The 21,601-nt window shown below is 41.6% G+C and overlaps 1 protein-coding gene and 3 non-coding genes across 5 annotated transcripts; 3 read left to right on the top strand and 1 right to left on the bottom strand.

Moving 5' to 3' along the window:
• Positions 1–81: 81 nt before the first annotated feature.
• On the bottom strand, positions 82–13,528 carry si:ch211-209a2.2 (L-asparaginase). 2 transcript variants are annotated; one of them, XM_055941806.1, is made up of 7 exons: positions 13,188–13,525; positions 12,780–12,875; positions 12,101–12,264; positions 1,719–1,802; positions 1,124–1,223; positions 854–916; positions 82–401 (listed from the first exon to the last, which is right to left on the bottom strand). In XM_055941806.1, exons 1-7 carry the CDS (start codon positions 13,296–13,298, stop codon positions 219–221), a joined length of 801 nt encoding a protein of 266 aa, XP_055797781.1. In that variant the 5' UTR covers positions 13,299–13,525; the 3' UTR covers positions 82–218. The 2 variants fall into 2 exon arrangements, with proteins under 2 accessions (XP_055797781.1, XP_055797782.1); XM_055941807.1 differs by having other exon boundaries at positions 236–401; positions 828–916; positions 13,188–13,528.
• A 2,423-nt stretch (positions 13,529–15,951) lies between these two features.
• LOC129869145 (small nucleolar RNA SNORA18) lies at positions 15,952–16,085 on the top strand. Its single transcript, XR_008761867.1, has one exon. It is a non-coding gene; the product is annotated as a small nucleolar RNA SNORA18 (small nucleolar RNA).
• A 1,828-nt stretch (positions 16,086–17,913) lies between these two features.
• Positions 17,914–18,050, top strand: LOC129869143 (small nucleolar RNA SNORA8). Its single transcript, XR_008761865.1, has one exon. It is a non-coding gene; the product is annotated as a small nucleolar RNA SNORA8 (small nucleolar RNA).
• A 154-nt stretch (positions 18,051–18,204) lies between these two features.
• Positions 18,205–18,344, top strand: LOC129869144 (small nucleolar RNA SNORA8). Its single transcript, XR_008761866.1, has one exon. It is a non-coding gene; the product is annotated as a small nucleolar RNA SNORA8 (small nucleolar RNA).
• Positions 18,345–21,601: the final 3,257 nt, after the last annotated feature.

Genomic DNA, 21,601 nt, shown 5'->3' with positions numbered 1-21,601 from the left:
ATTCACAACTATTATCAACCATAAAAATACAATTAACATGGGAAAATGAGCTAAGAAAATAAATGAAGAGCAACAGCAAAATATAATTCTCAACATTTATCAATTTTGACTTTAAGCATTTCAGTAGAGGGAGACAAATGAGTTGTAAAATGAAAAAGAGTGAACAAAACTCGATAATTAGGTACTAGATAAGGATAATGGGGCTAATTGTGTCCATGTTATGGGACCAGGGAGAGTTCTACCAGGCCTCTGGCCATCTGCTCCTCCACATTGATCTTGGTTTTCTCGGCCACGAGGTCAGAGGCTTCCTTCTGGGCCTCATTGCTCAGCATCTCCACCAGGGTTTGCAGACCCAGACGCCGAGCATCATCCACCGGCTGGTTGTTGAAGAGGTCGCGCTGCTGCAGTGACAATACAGACACAAATCACTCAGACTGTCCTTTTAGGGGTAGCCAAGGGTGTGATTGATTATCACAACATATAGGGTAGACTAAGGCTACTGGTCCATTTGGATAAGTTATAGAAGTGAGAAATTAGAAATGGTATAACAGATTATCACCTCTGAATTATACAATTATCTGAATAAATGTAATTTAAAAATTCAGTGCATTCGGAAAGTATTCAGACCCCATTCACTTTTTCCACATTACAGCCTTATTCTAAAGTGGATTAAATAAAACATTTTCCTAATCAATCTACACACAATAGCACATAATGACAAAGCAAAAACAGGTTTAATCCATTTAAGAATAAGGCTGTAATGTAACAAAATGTGGAAAAGGTTAAGGAGTCTGAATACTTTCCGAATGCACTGTACTATATTAAACCTGGTTGGTTGTGGAGAATTCAAAACCTCAAGACTGGCGCCGTTCCTGATGCAGAACCTGACCATGTCTGGCTGGTTAGTGCAGACAGCCTAGAATAAACCAAAGTTACATGCTTTTTTGCATTCATTGCAGTTCTATCCATCAACATGTTTCATTCTGTATATTGGTGTACTTCAATATATTTAAAGAATTAGGTCATGCCAGACCACAATGTTATTCTGACAATATCTAAATCATAGTTCTGCTAAGTACAAAATCATGTTACAGTGAAGATTTATGGGAAAGTAGAAACCCACCACATGCAGAGGAGTTCTGCCATCGGCATCAGCAAAGTTGAAGCTAACCCCTGCCTGCTTCCACACCTCCATCTGCTTAAAGTCTCCCAAGAACGCAAGGCTGCAGACAAGAGAGGCCTTTAATTACATCTCAAACACGGTGTCATTCCCAATTATTATGTATTCAAAGGTCAGTTCTATGTATGACAGTAAGGAAATCAAACATTTTCATAAAAATGTGATGAATTCAATACATTAAATGTGCAGCCCTTCTACACATAGGGAAATTAAGCAGTGATCATTTTCATACAATTATAAGTGCACAAATAGCTCTGAGACGTGACTTTCAATATATGCCAGTGGTCACCAACCCTGGTCACTGCAGGACTAGAGTTGTGCAAGACTTTTGTCCCAGCCTAGAACTAACATACATAATTCAACTAATGAAAGTCTTGATGAACAGTTGATTAAAGCAGAATCTGGGGGGAACAAAAACCTGCAAATGCCATTGCTCTCCAGGACCAGTGTTGGTGACCACAGCTAGGTTATATGCTGTCTAAGTTAACCATAAGATTCAATACATTCAGTAGCTGGCTACTTCATTTAGCTCACCCACCAACACATCTCAACCCCCAGTTCCAGAGAGGATGTCTCCAGGTGAGCGCCCTCACTCATCAGTTGGGAAACAACCTCTATGCTCCTGTACGGACACAATGAAGAGTCATGTTGTTGAGGGACTCCTGGTAAAATACCTTTAGTCTAGCCATTCATCTCAGATGAGGTCTCCCATTTGGAGCTTTAGATACTGATGCATAACAAAAACATGAGGAAAAATCTTTCCTGGAAACGTTTCAAATAATGTGTAAATATATACATTTGCAGTTATTGTATAATTGCCATGCCATTACTGATAGGGGGGACATGTATACAGTTATATATCGTAAGACAATATTGCAATATTTTTTTTGCTCTAGTTGGCTGTACCTGCACCAAAATTCCAGTATTTTTCCTTCATAGCTTGTTCTCTAGGGAGCCAATTTGTTTTCAGCACTTTTATTTCCACGTCAAACTATGTTTACATCCAATCGGTGAAAAATGTTCATGCAAATATTCTAAAATCCACATAAAAACAATATGCATGTCACGACTTCCGCCGAAGTCGGTCCCTCTCCTTGCTCGGGCGGTGTTCGGCGGTCGAAGTCACCAACCTTCTAGCCATCACTGATCCATTTTTCTTTGGTTTTGTCTTGTCTTCCTTCACACCTGGTTCCAATCCCATCAATTACATGTTTTGTATTTAACCCTCGGTTTCTCCTCATGTCCTTGGCGGAGATTGTTTTATTGTATGTTATGTGCAAGTCATGTGTCGGTGTGGCGGGTTTTGTACCCACTTATATTATTTTTTGGATACATATATTTTTTGTTTTGATTTATGAGAACTTATTAAACGACTCTGTTTATATCAAGTTCGTTTTCCTGCGCCTGACTTCCCTGCCACCGACACGCACCCATTAAAATACACATTTTCTCACCAGAGTTGTGTTAACTTTCCATCAAATTACTTTTGCGGTTAAATTCCCAATAAAAAATAAAAACACATGTTAAATGGGTTTCCATCGAATTTTGAACTCCACTGATCATTTTGTCACATAATGTTATATAGCGAATGTGCCCACTCTGGTATTGGCACGTGTACTCTAACCAACGGCTTGCAGATACAGTGCGGGTATTGCCTACATCAGTGGTTTCCAAACCGTTGGGGCGCACCCCGAGGGGTCTGCAGGATGGGGATCTCCCCGACACAATTCTTTTTTAAATATACTGTACAGTACCAGTCAAAAATTTGGAAACACATACTCATTCAAGAGTTTTTCTTTATTTGTACTATTTTCTATTCCTGTAGGAATGCTTTTCCAACAGTCTTGAAGGAGTTCCCACATATGCTGAGAACTTGTTGGCTGCTTTTCCTTAACTCTGCGGTCCAACTCATCACAAACCATCTCAATTGGGTTGAGGTCGGGTGATTGTGGAGGCCAGGTCATCTGATGCAGCACTCCATCACTCTCCTTCTTGGTCAAATAGCCCTTACACAGCCTGGAGGTGTGTTGGGTCATTGTCCTGTTGAAAAACAAATGATAGTCCCACTAAAAGCAAACCAGATGTGATGACGAATCACTGCAGAATGCGGTAGTAGCCATGCTGGTTAAGTGTGCCTTGAATTCTAAATAAATCACAATGTCACCAGCAAAGCACCCACACACCACCTCCTCCATGCTTCAGGGTGGGAACCACACATGCGGAGATCATCCGTTCACCTACTATGTGTCTCACAAAGACATGGCGTTTGGAACCAAAAATCCCCAACTTGGACTCATCAGACCAAAGGACAGATTTCCACCGGTCTAATGTCCATTGCTTGTGTTTCTTGTTCCAATCAAGTCACTTCTTCTTATTGGTGTCCTTCAGTAGTGGTGTCTTTGCAGCAATTCGACCATGAAGGCCTGATTCACGCAGTCTCCTCTGAACAATTGATGTTGAGGTGTGTCTGTTACTTGAACTCTGAGAAACATTTATTTGCGCAGCAATTTCTGAGGCTGGTGACTCTAATGAACTTATCCTCTGCAGCAGAGGTGACTCTGGGTCTTCCTTTCCTGTGGCGGTCCTCATGAGAGACAGTTTCATCATAGCGCTTGATGGTTTTTGTGATTGCACTTGATGAAATCTTCAAAGTTCTTGACATTTTCCCAGATTGACTGACCTTCATGTCTTAAAGTAATGATGGACTGTTGTTTCTCTTTGCTTATTTGGGCTGTTATTGCCATAATATGGACTTGGTATTTCACCAACCAGGGCTTCTGTATACCACTTCCTACCCTGTCACAACTGAACTGATTGGACTTTCTTTACTTCTTCATGCATTTGAGCCACAAACTCACTTTTAACATGGCACACCTGTTAATTGAAATGCATTCCAGGTGACTACCTCATGAAGCTGGTTGAGAGAATGCCAAGAGTGTGCAAAACTGTCATCAAGGCAAAGGGTAGCTTCTTTGAAGAATCTCAAAAACTGTTATTACTGTGTTATTTCATAGTTTTGATGTCTTCACTATTATTCTACAATGTAGAAAATAGTAAAATAAAGAAAACCCCTGGAATGAGTAGGTGTGTCCAAACGTTTGACTCGTACTGTATATTGATTAAAGAAAAACGCAGCTCAGGCTTGCTTTCAACTTAGTCTTGGAAGTTGTAATAGCAGAATTTATTTATTTATATTTTTTATTTAACCTTTATTTAACCAGGTAGGCTAGTTGAGAACAAGTTCTCATTTGCAGCTGCGACCTGGCCAAGACAAAGGAAAGCAGTTTGACACATACAACAACACAGAGTTACACATGGAATAAACAAACAGTCAATAATACAGTAAAAAAGTCTATATACAGTATGTGCAAATGAGGTAGGATAAGGGAGGTAAGACAATTAATAAACCATGGTGGCGAATTAATTACAATATAGCAATTAAACCCTGGAATGGTAGATGTGCAGAAGATGAATGTGCAAGTAGAGATACTGGGGTGCAAAGGAGCAAGTGTCACGCCCTGACCTTAGAGATCCTTTTTATGTCTCTATTTTGGTTTGGTCAGGGCGTGAGTTGGGGTGGGTATTCTATGTTCTATGATTTGTATTTCTATGTTTTGGCCGGGTAGGGTTCTCAATCAGGGACAGCTGTCTATCGTTGTCTCTGATTGAGAACCATACTTAGGTATCCCTTTTTTCCACCTGTCTTTGTGGGAAGTTGTCTTTCTTTGTAGGGCACATAGCCTTTAGCTTCACGGTCTGTTTTTGTAGTGTTTATTGTTTTGTTCTGTGTCTTTTTCCCTAATAAAAGAAAATGTACGCTCACCACGCTGCACCTTGGTCCGCTTCTTTTAACGGCCGTGACAGCAAGATAAATAAATAAATATAGTATGGGGATGAGGTAGTTGGATTGGGGATGAGGTACTTGCATGGGCTATTTACAGATGGGCTATGTATAGGTGCAGTGATCTGTGAGCTGCTCTGACAGCTGGTGCTTAAAGCTAGTGAGGGAGATATGAGTCTCCAGCTTCAGTGAGTTTTGCAATTCATTCCAGTCATTGGCAACAGAGAACTGGAAGGAAAGGTGGCCAAAGGAAAAATTGGCTTTGGGGGTGACCAGTAAGATATACCTGCTGGGGCGCGTGCTACGGGTGGGTGCTGCTATGGTGACCAGTGAGCTGAGATAAGGCGGGGCTTTACAGAGATTTGTAGATGACCTGGAGCCAGTTGGTTTGGAGACGAGTATGAAGCGAGGGCCAGCCAACGAGAGTGTACAGGTCGCAGTGGTAGGTAGTATATGAGGCTTTGGTGACAAAACGGATGGCACTGTGATAGACTGCATCCAATTTGTTGAGTAAAGTGTTGGAGGCTATTTTGTAAATGACATCGCCAAAGTCGAGGATCGGTAGGATGTTCAGTTTTACGAGGGTATGTTTGGCAGCATGAGTGAAGTATGCTTTGTTGCGAAATAGGAAGCCGATTCTAGATTTAATTTTGGATTGGAGATGCTTAATGTGAGTCTGGAAGGAGAGTTTACAGTCTAACCAGACACCTAGGTATTTGTAGTTGTCCACATATTCTAAGTCAGAACCGTCCAGAGTAGTGATGCTGGACGGGCGGGCAGGTGCAGGCAGCGATCGGTTGAAGAGCACGCATTTAGTTTTACTTGCATTTAAGAGCAGTTGGAGGCCACGGAAGGAGAGTTGTATGGCATTGAAGCTCATCTGGAGGTTAGTTAACACAGTGTCCAAAGAAGGGCCAGAGGTATACAGAATTGTGATTTCAAAATTGGGTAGTGCATCTTCAGTTTTCTTGTTGTAAGATAGCTATTTATAACTTGTCAGAAAGTTCCAGATCAACTAGCCCATGTCAGCTAATATTTTTTTGATTTAGTGGTAATGTTTGAGTCACTTAAATATCACATGAATAGATATGTAAAAATGCATAGAATTGGAAGAAAATGTGCTTTAAAACTGCAAAATGTTCTCTGCACCCCATGACAAAATGTGTAGAATTGCAAGAAATAAGCCTTTAACCTGTTACATTTTCTCTCTGCCAAAAAGAGGGGTGTGAACAGTTTGTGTCATGAACAGTGCTTGTGCCAATAGAAATAGACGTGGGGCATGGCTGAAAACTGTGGTTCTGATTAAAGAAGCAATAAAACTGGCCTTCTTTAGACCAGTTGAGTATCTGGAGCATCAGCATTTGTGGGTTTGATTACAGGCTCAAAATGGCCAGAAACAAAGACCTTCCTTCTGAAACTTGTCAGTCTATTCTTGTTCTGAGAAATGAAGGCTATTCCATGTGAGAAATTGCTAAGAAACGGAAGATCTCGTACAACGCTGTGTACTACTCCCTTCACAGAACAGCGCAAACTGTCTCTAACCAGAATAGAAAGAGGAGTGGGAGGCCCCGGTGCACAACTGAGCAAGAGGACAAGTACATTAGAGTGTTTAGTTTGAGAAACAGACGCCTCACAAGTCCTCAACTGGCAGCTTCATTAAATACTACCTGCAAAACACCAGTCTCAACGTCAACAGTGAAGAGGCGACTCCGGGATGCTGGCCTTCTAGGCAGAGTTGCAAAGAAAAAGCCATATCTCAGACTAGACAATAAAAAGAAAAGATTAAGAACGGCAATGATCAATTAGCCTTTTAAAATGATCAACTTGGATTAGCTAACACAACGTGCCATTGGAACGCAGGAGTGATGGTTGCTGATAATGGGCCTCTGTACGCATGTGTAGATATTTCTTTAAAAATCAGCTGCTTCCAGCTACAATAGTCATTTACAACATTTTTTTATTTTTATTTTACCGTTATTTTACCAGGTAAGTTGACTGAGAACACGTTCTCATTTGCAGCAACGACCTGGGGAATAGTTACAGGGGAGAGGAGGGGGATGAATGAGCCAATTGTAAACTGGGGATTATTAGGTGACCATGATGGTTTGAGGGCCAGATTGGGAATTTAGCCAGGACACCGGGGTTAACACCCCTACTCTTACGATAAGTGCCATGGGATCTTTAATGACCTCGGAGAGTCAGGACACCCGTTTAACGTCCCATCCGAAAGACGGCACCCTACACAGGGCAGTGTCCCCAATCACTGCCCTGGGGCATTGGGATATTTTATTAGACCAGAGGAAAGAGTGCCTCCTACTGGCCCTCCAACACCACTTCCAGCAGCATCTGGTCTCCCATCCAGGGCCTGACCAGGACCAACCCTGCTTAGCTTCAGAAGCAAGCCAGTAGTGGTATGCAGGGTGGTATGCTGCTGGATACATTAACAATGTCTACACTGTATTTCTGATCAATTTCATGTTATTTAACCTTTCATTGCTACCCATCCCGGATCCGGGAGCATCCTCATCAAAAAAGCTGACTAGCATAGCCTAGCCTAACGCGACAGGGATATCATATAATATAATTTTCATGAAATCACAAGTCCAATACAGCAAATGAAAGATAAACATCTTGTGAATCCAGCCATCATTTCCGATTTTTAAAATGTTTTACAGCGAAAACACAATATGTATTTCTATTAGCTAACCACAATAGCAAAAGACTCAACCGCATATTTTCACAATTTTTCTACCGCATAGGTAGCTATCACAAAACCGACCAAATAGAGATATAATTATTCACTAACCAAGAAACAACTTCATCAGATGACAGTCTTATAACATGTTATACAATAAATTTATGTTTTGTTTGAAAATATGCATATTTGATGTATAAATCATAGTTTTACATTGCAGCTACCATCAAAAATATCACCAAAGCAGCCAGAATAATTACAGAGAGCAACGTGAAATACCTAAATACTCATCATAAAACACTTATGAAAAATACATGGTGTACAGCAAATGAAAGATAAACATCTTGTGAATCCAGCCAATATTTCCGATTTTTTAAGTGTTTTACAGCGAAAACACAATATAGCATTATATTAGCTTACCACAATAGCCAAACACACAAATGCATTTATTATCAGCAAAAGGTAGCGATCGCAAAAACCAGCAAAAGATATAAAATGAATCACTAACCTTGACCAACTTCATCAGATGATAGTCTTATAACATCAGGTTATACAATACACTTATGTTTTGTTCGAAAATGTGCATATTTAGAGCTGCAAACCGTGGTTATACATTGTGAATGTGTAGCATCGATTCACCAAATTGTCCGGAGCTATTTTGGACACTCACCTAATCTGACCAAAGAACTCATCATAAACTTTACTAAAAAATACATGTTGGACAGCAAATGAAAGATACACTAGTTCTTAATGCAACCGCCATGTTAGATTTTAAAAAATAACTTTACCATAACAAACAGCTTACGTTATAGCGAGACAGTGCACGCAAAAAGGGCGGATAATAGGACTAAACATTTTCCACAGAAATACGAAATAACATCAGAAATTGTTCTTACTTTTGCTGAGCTTCCATCAGAATCTTGTACAAGGAGTCCTTTGTCCAGAATAAATCGTTGTTTGGTTTTAGAATGTCCTTCTCTCCTGTCGAATTCGCTCCACAAGGCTAGCCAATGTTGATGACGTTCCCAATTTCTCTCGACGCAGAGAACGGAAAACTCCAAAAGTCCCATTAAACGTTGAATAAACTGATGAAACTCGGTTGAAAAAAACTACTTCATGATGTTTTTCTAATATGTATCAAATAAAAACAAAGCCGGAGATATTAGCCGTGTATACCGAACGCTTATCATAAGACAATAGGGAGGTGCTTCCCGCGCCTAGGTAGAGAAAGGAAATTCTGGACACGTCATTCCAAGTCATTCCAAGAGCTCTTGTTCGACCTCAGATCACGCTAGACACCCCATTCCACCTTCCACTGCCTGTTGACATCTAGTGGAAGGCGTATGCTGTGCATGCTTAACCATAAATATAAGGCAATTCAATAGGCAGGCCCTGGAACAAAGCATCGTTTTCAGATTTTTCACTTCCTCTCTGGAAGTTTGCTGCAAAATGAGTTCTGTTTTCCTCACAGATATAATTCAAACAGTTTTAGAAACTTGAGAGTGTTTTCTATCCAATAGTAATAATAATATGCATATTGTACGATCTAGAATAGAGTACGAGGCAGTTTAATTTGGGCACAATTTTTTCCAAAGTGGAAACAGCGCCCCCATATTGACAATAAGTTTTTAATGGACAAAAAATGTGATTTTCTTACAAAAACAAGGACATTTCTAAGTGACCCCAAACTTTTGAACGGTAGTGTAAATGTTGATGTTTTTTTACATTGGATATATTTACCATATCATATGGAGACAGAAACATAAACCTTTTACCTTATCATAAGTAGACATAATTGCAAATGATTAAATCCTTCCAATAGAAATAAAAATAGAAATTTAGTTCCGAATTTAACTTTAATTAAATGAGTTGACTCTTCACATGGGATGATTTCACTGAACAACAAAAGAAAGGGAAAATTGAAGGATGATCCATCACATCTCCCAAAAACGTCTAGAAACTAAAGCTTTGGTTGTCTTCCTCTCAGGCCTCCATGTCTTCTCCCTGGACCTCCTCAATGTCCACCTCTTGAACATCAGACTCTGAGGCCTCATCTTCACGGTCACTTTCCAACCTTGTTGAGGATTGCTCGTTGTCAGGCTCAAAAAGCCAAAAATTTGCCAAGATGGCCACCAATTTTTCCACCCTTGTATTTGTCAGCATGTTGCGTGCTTTGGTGTGTGTATTCCCAAACAAGGACCAGTTGCGCTCTGAGGGAGGTGATGTTGGTGGGATTTGGAGGATGATGGAGGCAACAGGGGAAAGAGCCTCAGATCCACAAAGTCTCTCCACTAGGTTGCTGATGAGATATGTTGGCACGACTGCCATATTGCATCTCCATCCCAAAGCCCTTGCTTGGAAGTGTAATTCGCCAGACTGCCAAGAACCATGCCCTCATCCAGGCCAAGGTGGCGAGACACGGTAGTGATGACTCCATAGACCTTGTTGATCTCTGCACCAGACAGGATGCTCTTGCCAGCATACTTGGGGTCCAACATGTACGCTGCGGCGTGTATGGGCTTCAAGCAGATGTCTTCACGCTTTTTGATGTACTTCAGAACTGCAGTTTCCTCTGCTTGGAGCAACAGTCAGGTGGGCAGGGCAGTACGGATTTATTCTCTTACATCTGCAAGCAGAGTGTGAACATCAGACAGGATGGCATTGTCTCCCCCAATCCGTGCAATGGCTACTGCTATAGGTTTCAGGAGTTTCAAGCTGCTTACCACTCTCTCCCAAAATACATAATCCATGAGGATCCTCTTGATGGGGCTGTACATATCGGCAGACTATAATATGGCCATTTCTTGGAGACTCCTTCCCCTCCAGGAGACTGTCAAACATGATGACAACACCAACCCAACGGGTGTTGCTGGGCAGCTTCAATGTGGTGCTCTTATTCTTCTCACTTTGCTTGGTGAGGTAGATTGCTGCTATAACTTGATGACCCTTCACATACCTAACCATTTCCTTGGATCTCTTGTAGAGTATATCCATTGTTTCAGTATCATGATGTCCTTGAGCAGATTCAATGCTTGAGCAGCACAGCCAAAGGGTGTGATGTGAGGGTAGGACTCCTCCACTTTAGACCAAGCAGCCTTCATGTTCGCAGAATTGTCTGTCACCAGTGCAAATACCTTCTGTGGTCCGAGGTCATTGATGACTGCCTTCAGCTCATCTGCAATGTAAAGACCGGTGTGTCTGTTGTCCCTTGTGTCTGTGCTCTTGTAGAATACTGGTTGAGGGGTGGAGATGATGTAGTTAATTATTCCTTGCCCACAAACATTCGACCACCCATCAGAGATGATTGCAATACAGTCTGCTTTCTCGATGATTTGCTTGACCTTCACTTGAACTCTGCATCCAGCAAATGAGTAGATAAAGCATGTCTGGTTGGAAGGGTGTATGTTGGGCGAAGAACATTCAGAAAGCTCTTCCAATACACATTGCCTGTGAGCATCAGAGGTGAACCAGTTGCATACACAGCTCGAGCAAGACAATCATCAGCATTTCTCTGACTTATATTCCTCCATTGAGTAAAAAAAACTTCTGATTCCAGTAGTACCATGAGCTGTTGCTATCGATAAGGTGTCTGATTCCTAATTTTCACCTCGAATAGAAGTAGAGGGACTTTTGTCAGAGGTTGCTTGTTGTGAGCGCTGAGGGAACTTTATGCACTTGGCCAGATGATTATGCATCTTTGTTGCATTCTCCACATATGATTTGGCACAGTATTTGCAAATGTACACAGCTTTTCCTTCTACATTAGCTGCAGTGAAATGTCTCCACACATCTGATAATGTTCAAATTGTTAACAAGTTGAAAATTATTTAAACACTTTGCTGTAGGCTATTATTTACTATTTAACAAAAAATCATGTATGTCATATAAAATATATTCACCCCACCCAGTATTGTAATCAAAACTGACCAGAAAGCATGTAGTCCTTGACTCAGACAGTGTAGTAGTGTGGGGTCAATAGCATCTCATTAGTGTGCAAGATCTGGAGAATCAGCTGTACATGTGATGGAAGAGTGCACTACACATGTGATGGAAGAATGCACTGTTCATGCAGAGGATTGCAATTCCATTGAATTGTGGATAGTTTAACCAAAATATGCCACAAGCCCTAGAATTGCCTTATGTGTATCCCACAAAAAAACGTTCACTGTTATAAGCTAACTTCTTTGATGAATTTAAGCAAAATTCCCCAATATCCTGGGCTTAACTTCCCATGGAACATTTCCTGGAAAGTTTCCGACCCTTTGCAACCCTACTCACTACTGTAAATTGCTCTGGATAAGAGCATCTGCTAAATGACTAAAATGCAAATACCACTGGGCCCCACCAGACACAGATAATCGAAGATTGAGGTTTGTTTTCTCACTTGCAGCGAATGCCATCTCGGAGAGCAGTTTCTCTCGCAAAATCCCTAACGTTGACATCCGCTCCCTTCTTCAGCAGGAATCTGACAGTCTCGACATCCCCCTCACCAGCAGCCAGGTGGAGAGGTGTCCTCCCATGTCCGTCTGACACAGACACATCAGCTCCCTAAAGCATGACAGTCAACATTTTGGGATGAATTTCCTAAGTATCAATACTTATGTCAACCGAATTAAATTCCTCTAAATGATGATACAGTAGCAATGCTTTCATGAACTAACGTTATTACCACAAATTCAGTTGTATGACACAGTAGCTAGCTAACTAAGTAAGTACTACTAGCTAGGCTAATAGTAGTTACTAATATAACTGTAGTGAACTCGGGAGATAACCCCGACTGGGGACTTGAACCTGGGTCCAATGACCGTCAAACCAACGCCTTAACAGTTAAGCCAAGAGGTCCAAACCCCTTGTAGAGGTCGCTACATTACCCCCTTACTTCGAGAGAGGGTGTCCCCATACTTCTCTATATCAATTATAACGTGGCTCAAAACATCATGGGAAAAAAGCTATATAGCTATATATATAGCTATATAGCTTTCTCCCATATATATATATATAGCTATATATATAGCTATATATATATATATATTGGTCGATAATAATACTCTGGGTAACGTTACCTGTTGTAAGTGTCCCTCAAGACCAACAATGTCTCCTTGCAAGGCAGAGGCATTCAACAGCATGGGGAAAATGGCAAGCTGGCACACCTTCATCTCCTACGGTTAGTACAAGAAAGTGAACCTTACAATTGAGTTAGGACATAAAATGAACCTTGCAAAAGGCTATATCCATGGAGTATCATGGATTATAGTTTCATATTGACATTGATTGACTTGACTGAAGAACAGACAGTTCACCGATAACGTTGTACTTTTGACCGACTGTGATTGATGCATCCAACGGTTAGCTAGCTGGCTAGAAGCTGACATAGTTCAGCGCTAACGCTAGCTAGTTAGCCGTTACTTACTACTCTATAACGTTATATTGGTTTACTAGCGAACTTTAGTTTGCTGGCTAAACACACCAACCTTTGCCATATCATCAGTCCCCAACCATCCCAGACGGATGGATGATGCCACAGCTGACCAAAATCTGTAAACTTCTTCAGGGATCTTTCCTTTTGAATGATAAATACCCATAGTGGCGAATTACTAAGCTTTCGCAATATAAACTTTTATTGAGAGGCAACACCACTACAAGGCCTGTCTGGGGGTTCAAAATAATGAAATTATTCACTAACATTAAAAATACATGAATGGTTTCCCGGGTTCGAAAGTTCCCACCCGTCACGTGACATAGCACATGCATATCAAATAGATGTGATTTGTTTACTTGTTGAACGTATTGTAATTAACATCATTAACGTAACTTCTTGAACATAGTGTAACGACCCTGGGTTTATAAGCGCGGAAATCGACTCTGCCGCTCGAGCATGCTTTTGCGGCACAGTTGATAGCGCGCCGGACCTCGGGCTAGGAGGTCGAGGGTTCGAGACCTGCTCCCTGCTGTTTCATTACATTGGTGTCAGAAGTGGGATCGGACCTCGCATCCACGACAGTGCGTGTGCTTGGCCGGTGAGCGCGTTCCTGTAAGACGTAAAGTCGCAAGCTAGCGCGAGGACGCGCTCTTTGAAAGGAGGGAGTAGTGTAACGACCCTGGGTTTTTAAGCGCGGAAATCGACTCTGCCGCTCGAGCATGCTTTTGCGGCACAGTTGATAGCGCGCCGGACCTCGGGCTAGGAGGTCGAGGGTTCGAGACCTGCTCCCTGCTGTTTCATTACATTCAAAGTGTTCACAAATGCAAGTATTATCATTTACACTAATTGAATGTTTCACGTTTCTCGTCTGTATGGGAAAATAGTACCTAGCCTTCTTGCGGCAAAATATCCACGACTATGATTGGTTTTGGTGGTATGCCGTAAAGCGTTTTCTGCTAGCGTTGTCTCATAAATACTCTTCGGACTTGACTATGATTGGTTGTGGTGGTATGCCGTAAAGCGTTTTCTGCCAGCGTTGTCCTATAAATACTCTTCGGACTCCTTGAACGGTCTCATTTCGTCAGTCTTCAGGATTGGTTTGGTAAATTAGCATGCTGACATGCTCTGTCGACTGTGCTGCTTAATTCAGTAATGAAGGTACAATTGAATTGCAGAGTAATGTATTAATCCACGCTGTGCGTTCAATGTTTAGAAACTTATCTTAGTTTCTTTCTCTAAATATTTGTTATTTCTGTGTTCTTAACTGCGTTGTTGGTTAAGGGCTTTTTAAGTAAGCATTTCACTGCTGTTGTATTCGGCGAATGTGACATACAATTTGAGTAGTTGTGATATTGCTGCCCTGCCACGCGGTGTTGCAAATGGCTCGCTAATGTTAGCTCGTTAACGTTTGCAAAAGAGGCATCAAACTACAAGTAGCTAACTATTTTGTCCTGGTTTGTCTATTGGCTAATATAACTTGCATTTTGTAGTGGTTTTGACTAGACTGCTTTTGTTTCTAGTCTGTTAGCAGGCCATCTAATGTAAGCAAACAGGCCGGACGATTACTGGCTAGCTTAATGCCATGTGCACCGCTACTTATGGAGTTTCCTAGATTCAATGGGTGAATTTCATCGATGTGAAATGGCTATAGAAGTGTCGGGTTTGCTTTCATCTTTACAGATTAATTGTATTGGTGACAATGAGGCCCGAAACATCCTCGCTAGTTAATTCATCTGCTAGGTAACATCATTAATGGTTATTTAAAACTAAAGGTCTTTACCCAAACTAATGTAAACTATTTGCGAATATTGCTAGTAAAGCTAATTTGCCGTTAGAATACAATCTGACATTGGATTTAAACAGAACTATGGGCGTCTAACGTTATTTTATGATTTTGCTTCACGTGCCTTATTCCCTCTGAACCTTGATAATTGCAGGAAATGACAGGCCCAACATTTGGCTATTTTGAGTTGAGCCAGAAGCTGTTCCATGTGGTAAGACTTTTCCTATCTTACATTTCCTGTCTTTGTAAGCACAGTGCCGGTTGGGGCCTTGACATCGTGGGCCTTAGTGCTGGAGCAGTGCACATAGCAATCCATTCTCTTGCAACCCACTGCTGTGTTCACCTAGCAGCAGTGTTACTTATGAGACTGGACATTAATTTATTTTTAACTAAGTAAGTCGGTTAAGAAAATATTTACAATGATAGCCTGCTAAAAGGCTTCCTGCTTGGATGGGCTTGGGACTATAAATAAAATATTATTGTAAAGACACCATATTTTGGCAGCAACACATGACAACACAATCAATTTGTAAAAATATTATTACAAAGTATTTGCTTTTTATCCGGTGTCTTCGTCTTTCAGGGAAGAGCTTAATATGAAGATGTATAATTCAAGCTCTAACTCAGGTATGTTTGATCACCTTAAGCTTGATATATTAATGGTAGTAATGATGATTGGCTTAAATGTTCAACTGCTCTGAATTGTGATTAAGGTATGCCTTTCTGAACGAACCAGGGATGTAATTGCTGCAAACACGTGTTCATATTCATTGAATTCACTACTATCCATTGCTTCAACAGCTTCAAGGGGCAACTGAGTTGCCCTGAATACCCAAGAGTTCCTGAGCGTATGGTCATTGGCCTTGTATCATGTTAGTTTGTATTTCCAAGATCTAATTGTGTTAAATCAAATAACCTTGGCATGCACTTAGTTTTATAGTGCCTGGTTACTTTCACCACTTGCAATGCCTAGTTCACTATATTGATATAATCATCAGAGTGCTTCATATTTAAAGCTTCCTGTGCTATATGTACTGAGGCCTATCCCGACAGACTCCTCACTGTGGGCCCTAGTCGTTGGAAATGCCTCAAAGAACAAATTTGTGGTTTCGCTTTACCCATGGGGCTACTGCGATTAGCCCTGTGGGATATTACTACAGAACAAATACTAAAAATTGCAGCTCTGTTAAAATTTAAAGTGAAACTGTTGCTAATGATCTGCTTCTCTGGTATAGGTCTACCAAATGGCCACAAGGTGGCTCTCAAGCCCAGATGCACAGAGTCCCTTTGGTGAGTATTATTGAGAGGCTCACTATAGTAGACTGGTCAATCATTTTTAGTCTAGCAGGTGCCAAACATTTAATGGCAAGTTCATTTGCGCCTGTCTCAATGGACTCTTCCATTACGAAGGCCGTGGGGATGGGACATAACTAGCACAGTAACTGAATTTCTAATCTGCAATGTCTGTTCGTTCACTGGAATTTCTGTTTGAGTTCAATATTAGTCTTAAACGGAACCCAAACATGTGTGCATGTGCCATTGTGCTTAAATGTATTTTTTCCCTGTACACCAAACGCGATCACGACACGCAGGTTAAAATCAAAACAGACTCTGAACCAATTACATTAATTTGGGAAAAGGTTGTAAAGCATTAAACAATGTTTGGGAATTTCTAGCTTTGTCCTGGGATATAAACAGTAGTTATTTGACCTGAAATGCACAATGTCTTCTACTCCGACAATTAATCAACACACACCGGTACACCGAATTGTGTCTAGTCATCCCTCCTTCCAGGCTTTTTCGTCTGACCTTTTATGGTGATTGGCATCTAAACTTTTATAGGATTACTACACTGACCGGCAACATAGTTCGTCTTTCAATCACCCACGTGGGTATAACCAATGAGATGGCACGCGGGTACCTGCTTCTATAAACCAATGGGGGAGGATTGACTTGCAGTGTAATCTACTTAAAATATATAAAATAAAAAGTTATATTTTAGCCCGTGTCAGGCCAGACACTCTTTGATGCGTGTGGGTGCAATACTTCAATATATTAAAAAATGCGTTGTAACGCGTGATGCGGGCACTGGTCAGCCTATTACATTTACATTTTAGTCATTTAGCAGATGCTCTTATACAGAGCGACTTACAGTAGAGTGCATACATTTTTATTACATTTTACATACTGCGACAAGGATATCCCTACCGGCCTAACCCGGACGACGCTATGCCAATTGTGTGTCGCCCCACGGACCTCCCGGCTGCGACAGAGCCTGGGTGCGAACCCAGCCCAGCCTGGGCGCGAACCCAGAGACTCTGGTGGCTCAGCTAGCACTGCGAGACAGTGCCCTAGACCACCGGGCGCAACTATTAGTTGTAGTTGTGGTCAGGCTGTTTGTGGAGCGCACCACTTAGGCTGCAAGTTTGTTTTGATTTTAGGTAGGGACAGCCCTAGTATGAGTGCTCTTTTGAAGCCTTCGTTTAGGCACTCTGCACTTGTAAAACTTTTATAAGCTATAGAAAATCATTTAATGTGTTAAGTTTGCTTAGTCACCTTCATTCATACTTCAATTATGTTGTGAGCTAATAAATATGAACAGGTTACTTTCCTTAATGTTTAATTAAAATATATATTCTGTGACTGTTCCCACTAACACTTGTGGTTTTGTTCTAACATTTTAATTGAAATACTCATTCCTATGGGACTGCTTCTTGTGAGTACCAATATGGCGGACTGGTGGCCAATGCTTAGCAATCAGAGTTTAATCAATGGAATGAACCCAATTTCCTTCAGTGAAATCCTTCTAGATTTGTGGGCAGGGGTGCTTTTCGTATCTTTATTCTGACTTGCAGTTAAATAAATTTCCAATTATCCTCTTTCCCTAAAAGCATGCTTATAACTTCGCCTGTAGACAATCTGAGGAATTTGGGTTTCAGTCATGGGATTTAGTTTCTAATCCCTGGGTTATATGGGAGGGATAGACTATGATCAAAGCACTGCATGGTATCTGCAGCCAGCTGCTACTCCGGTTGGACTGTTCATTAGTCAGTGCAAGATAAACTCGGCATATGGCATCGTTGGTCTCCATGTCTTTGTGTGTGGCGTCCTGGTATATCTGTCGAGACACTTCACACTCTCATTAAGTTTACATCATTGAACTTCCAGTATGCCAATTTAATCTGTTTTCTCTTGACAGGCCTGTTGTATCGTGTGCCATGGGCCTGAGAAGGTAATGATTTAAGTGAGTATTTGTGTACAGTTGCTAGCGGAGGGCCCACTGAGTAGCACTGTATGGTATCTGCAGCCAGCCTTCACCACGGGCTGTTCTGTTCATAAAACAGTGCAAGATCAACTCTGCATATGGCATCGTTAGGCTTTGGGCTGGTCTGTGCCTGGCGCCCTGGTATTTGTGCAGAGACAACTTTCCCCCTCAGGCTTCTCCCTGACAATGATTCCCCAAATTGAGTGTCAATGTATCAATTTCTGGTTATTTAGATTATGGTCAAGTGTGTATTGAAGGCGAAGAATACTGGCCATGAGGTGTGATAAATGCCCTGCTGGAGTGTCTAATGTATTGAGTAATTAAGTGTTTACTTCACTTCAGGTACACCAGGACTGGTCTTGATGTTCCAGTACACCAGAACTTGGCTGAATTATTTATCTCCAGTGAAGGTAACCTCTTGACTTCCTGGACTTTTTGGCTGTCATCAGTTTGGTCATATACCAAGGCTCTTGGGATATTCAGTTCCTGACTTGCTGTGGAATTGACCGTAAAGTAAACCTTCCAGTGGGTCTCGCCAGCGCCATGCTGGAGGTTCTCTATTGGAAACAGAGCAATAACAAAGTTAACTCCAATTTGTGTTTAACTTAGTGAATGTCTCTTTCAGGTTCATCCCTGGCCTACTGAAATGACCAGAGTAAGTTGAGAAGCTACTCAGTGCAGTGTGTGCTGGATCATTTTCAAAGGGGGCCTGTCAGGCTTTCCCTCTGCTGGTCCTTCACGCAGTGATCCCACAGCAGCGCCCCTGGTGACTATTTGCAGATCCTTTATGCCATTTGTGGTCTGCAGTCTACACGGGCAACATGACTCTTTACCCAATATTACATCATCGCTTAGATCGTGCTTGCTTATTAAGAATGCATAGGAAATTGGTTATGGTAAGTTTATGCTAAATGTCTGTCTAATCAACAGGTGATCAGTTTCAGCCCTGCATGCACCTGTCAAGAGGCATTTGAAGAAATTTACATGACGAATGCTTTCCAAGATTAAATTTAAGATGTAGCTCAATCTGACCTGTTGTGCTTCTGATAATTTCAATAAAATGGTGTGTGATGTAATTTGATTACTTCCTCCTCTCTTGGATAGAAACATGTCAAGTGTTGGGTTCATGAGCTGAAATTGAAGATCCCCTGAATTTTCCAATATACACAAAGCTTAGTTCTTGAAATGTCTGCACATTTGTTTACATCCCAGTTAGTAACTTTCTCCTTTGCCAAGATCCAGACACTAGTGAGGTGAACCATATCAAGAAACGGGTGTGACTTGTGCTGGAGAAGATGCATTTTGGGGGGGGGGGGGATTCTGATTTGTTTGTGGGCCCTGCCCAGTTATTTGACACATAGCTTGAGTCTTTATTTCAGTGGGTAAAATAAGTCTAATGCATTTGAATTTCCAGTATGGCTGTTTGGTGCTGTGTTACACCCGGTTTGCGGCATAATTGGCACAGACCTCACACCTACCGGGAAGGTGGACTTGGGGACTAGGTTTGAAGGTGTGTCGTCAGGGTTTTGTATATGAGATCAGGCCTGGTTTCATGGGGATCTCGTTGCAGAAGAAAAGGTGGGTTAGGGCAGCCCTCCTGTCTGCCTTGCATAAATTTGGCGAACGTTAATGCATATTTGCACATTGGTTTGTTACTGTAACACACCTCCAACAGCCAATGTAGTTTGGGTTGTGCTGTTGGTACTCGAACACGGGTGGGTTGCAAGAGATTAAAGGATTCCCTTCAGTGAGCAGAGCTTTACCAAGTTGTCCATTTCCATGTATTTTGTATTTGCTGCTGTTTGTGGTTAGATTTCACTGGGCACATGCATCCTCTATAATGGGTGGTTTTCAAAGTTGGTGTGGATGTGCACCCGATGCATAGGCCTCGGCTTGAAGGTTATGGTGGGTGGTGCTAGTCTACCAATTAGAGACCTGCTACATTACTCAATGCATAAATGTGTGCTGCTGTAATAAACATCAAAGGTTCCTATATTCCTTGCACTACTTCATGGACACCGTCTCATTGGTCGCTGGGCTGGGCTTCGCATGTGTACAGATTATTTTTTGTGTTGCTCGTTAGAATAAACAAAAGTTGGGACACGGGCATAAATCTAGTAACTGAATTATCAAATATGTTTTCCCTGATGTTTCACTACATAATCCCTCCCTCGCATTAACAGCTGTACAAAAGTTCTGCTTGGGCTCTTCCCAATTTGTGTCTCGGCTCTCTGGTTCATTTGTCTATTCTGTAGTGATGGGACTTGAGTTTTTTTTATGTCTTGTGCCTTCTATTCCTTCAAGGCTTGCTGAAGTATGATCTCAGGAAATGTACCAACCGATGAGTAATCTCATTGAGGGTTAATGCTCTCATTAAATCGAGGATCAAACAGTATGGGCTCTGTTTCTGTGCCAAGAACAGTCTGTACAGATCCTGCTGTGAACTGCAGTCCACTCCTTCAGCCCTCTAATTTCCTGGTTGTGTCCATACTGTCTATCAATGTAGAAGGAAATCCATTTGAATTTAGGTTTTCGGTGCTCAATTAGCCTATTTCCCCTAGCATCAGTGGAGAATATCACATCTAAATTTACAGTGCATTTGGGAAGTATTCATTTTTCCACATTTTGTTAGGTTACAGCCTCATTCTAAAATTGTTTAAATAAATCTTCAAACAATACCCCATAATGACAAAGTGAAAGTTGACCATTTTATACATCTATAAAAACATTCCTTATTTACATAGGTATTCAGACCTTTTGCTATGGGAGTTGAAATTGAGCTCCAGTGTATCCTTTTTCCATTGATCATCCTTGAGATGTTTCTACTTGATTGGACAAGATTTGGAAAGGCACAAACCTGTCTATAGGTTGACAGTGCATGTCAGAGCAAAAACCAAGCCATGAGGTCAAAGGAATTGTCCGTAGAGCGCCGAGACAAGATTGTGTCGAGGCAAAGATCTGGGGAAGGGTACCACAAAATGTCATAATTAAAGGTACCCAAGAACACAGTGGCCTCCATCATTCTTAAATGGAAGAAGTTTGAAACCACCAAGACTATTCCTAGAGCTGGCTGCCCGGCCAAACTGAGTAGGCAGGGGTTAAGGGCCTCGGTTAGGGAGGTGACCAAGAACCCAATGGTCACTGACAGAGCTGCAGAGCTCCTCTGTGGACATGGGAGAAGCTTCCACAAAGACAACCATCTCTGCGGCACCACCAATAAGGCCTTTATGGTAAAGTGGCCAGACGGAAACCACTCAGTAAAAGGCACATAACAGCCCACTTGGGAGTTAGCCAAAAGTCACCTAAAGTACTCTCGCAGACCACGGGAAACAAGATTATGTAGACTGATAAACCAAGACATAATTCTTTGGCCTGAATGTTGTGTCACGTCTGGAGGAACCCTGGCATCATCCCTACG

The sequence above is a fragment of the Salvelinus fontinalis genome, chromosome 13 (genome assembly GCF_029448725.1).
Source record: "Salvelinus fontinalis isolate EN_2023a chromosome 13, ASM2944872v1, whole genome shotgun sequence".
NCBI lineage: Eukaryota > Metazoa > Chordata > Actinopteri > Salmoniformes > Salmonidae > Salvelinus > Salvelinus fontinalis.
Note: the sequence above shows the minus strand (reverse complement) of the source record. Positions and strands in the feature narration are given on the sequence as shown.

Coding starts and splice junctions, on each gene's coding strand:
- si:ch211-209a2.2 (XM_055941806.1), bottom strand. CDS start 13,298: ATGGGTATTTATCATTCAAAAGGAAAGATCCCTGAAGAAGTTTACAGA. Junction 1,224..1,718: donor CTGGGGGTTGAGATGTGTTG/GTGGGTGAGCTA, acceptor TCTTGTCTGCAG/CCTTGCGTTCTTGGGAGACT. Junction 917..1,123: donor GCAGAACTCCTCTGCATGTG/GTGGGTTTCTAC, acceptor GGTTTATTCTAG/GCTGTCTGCACTAACCAGCC.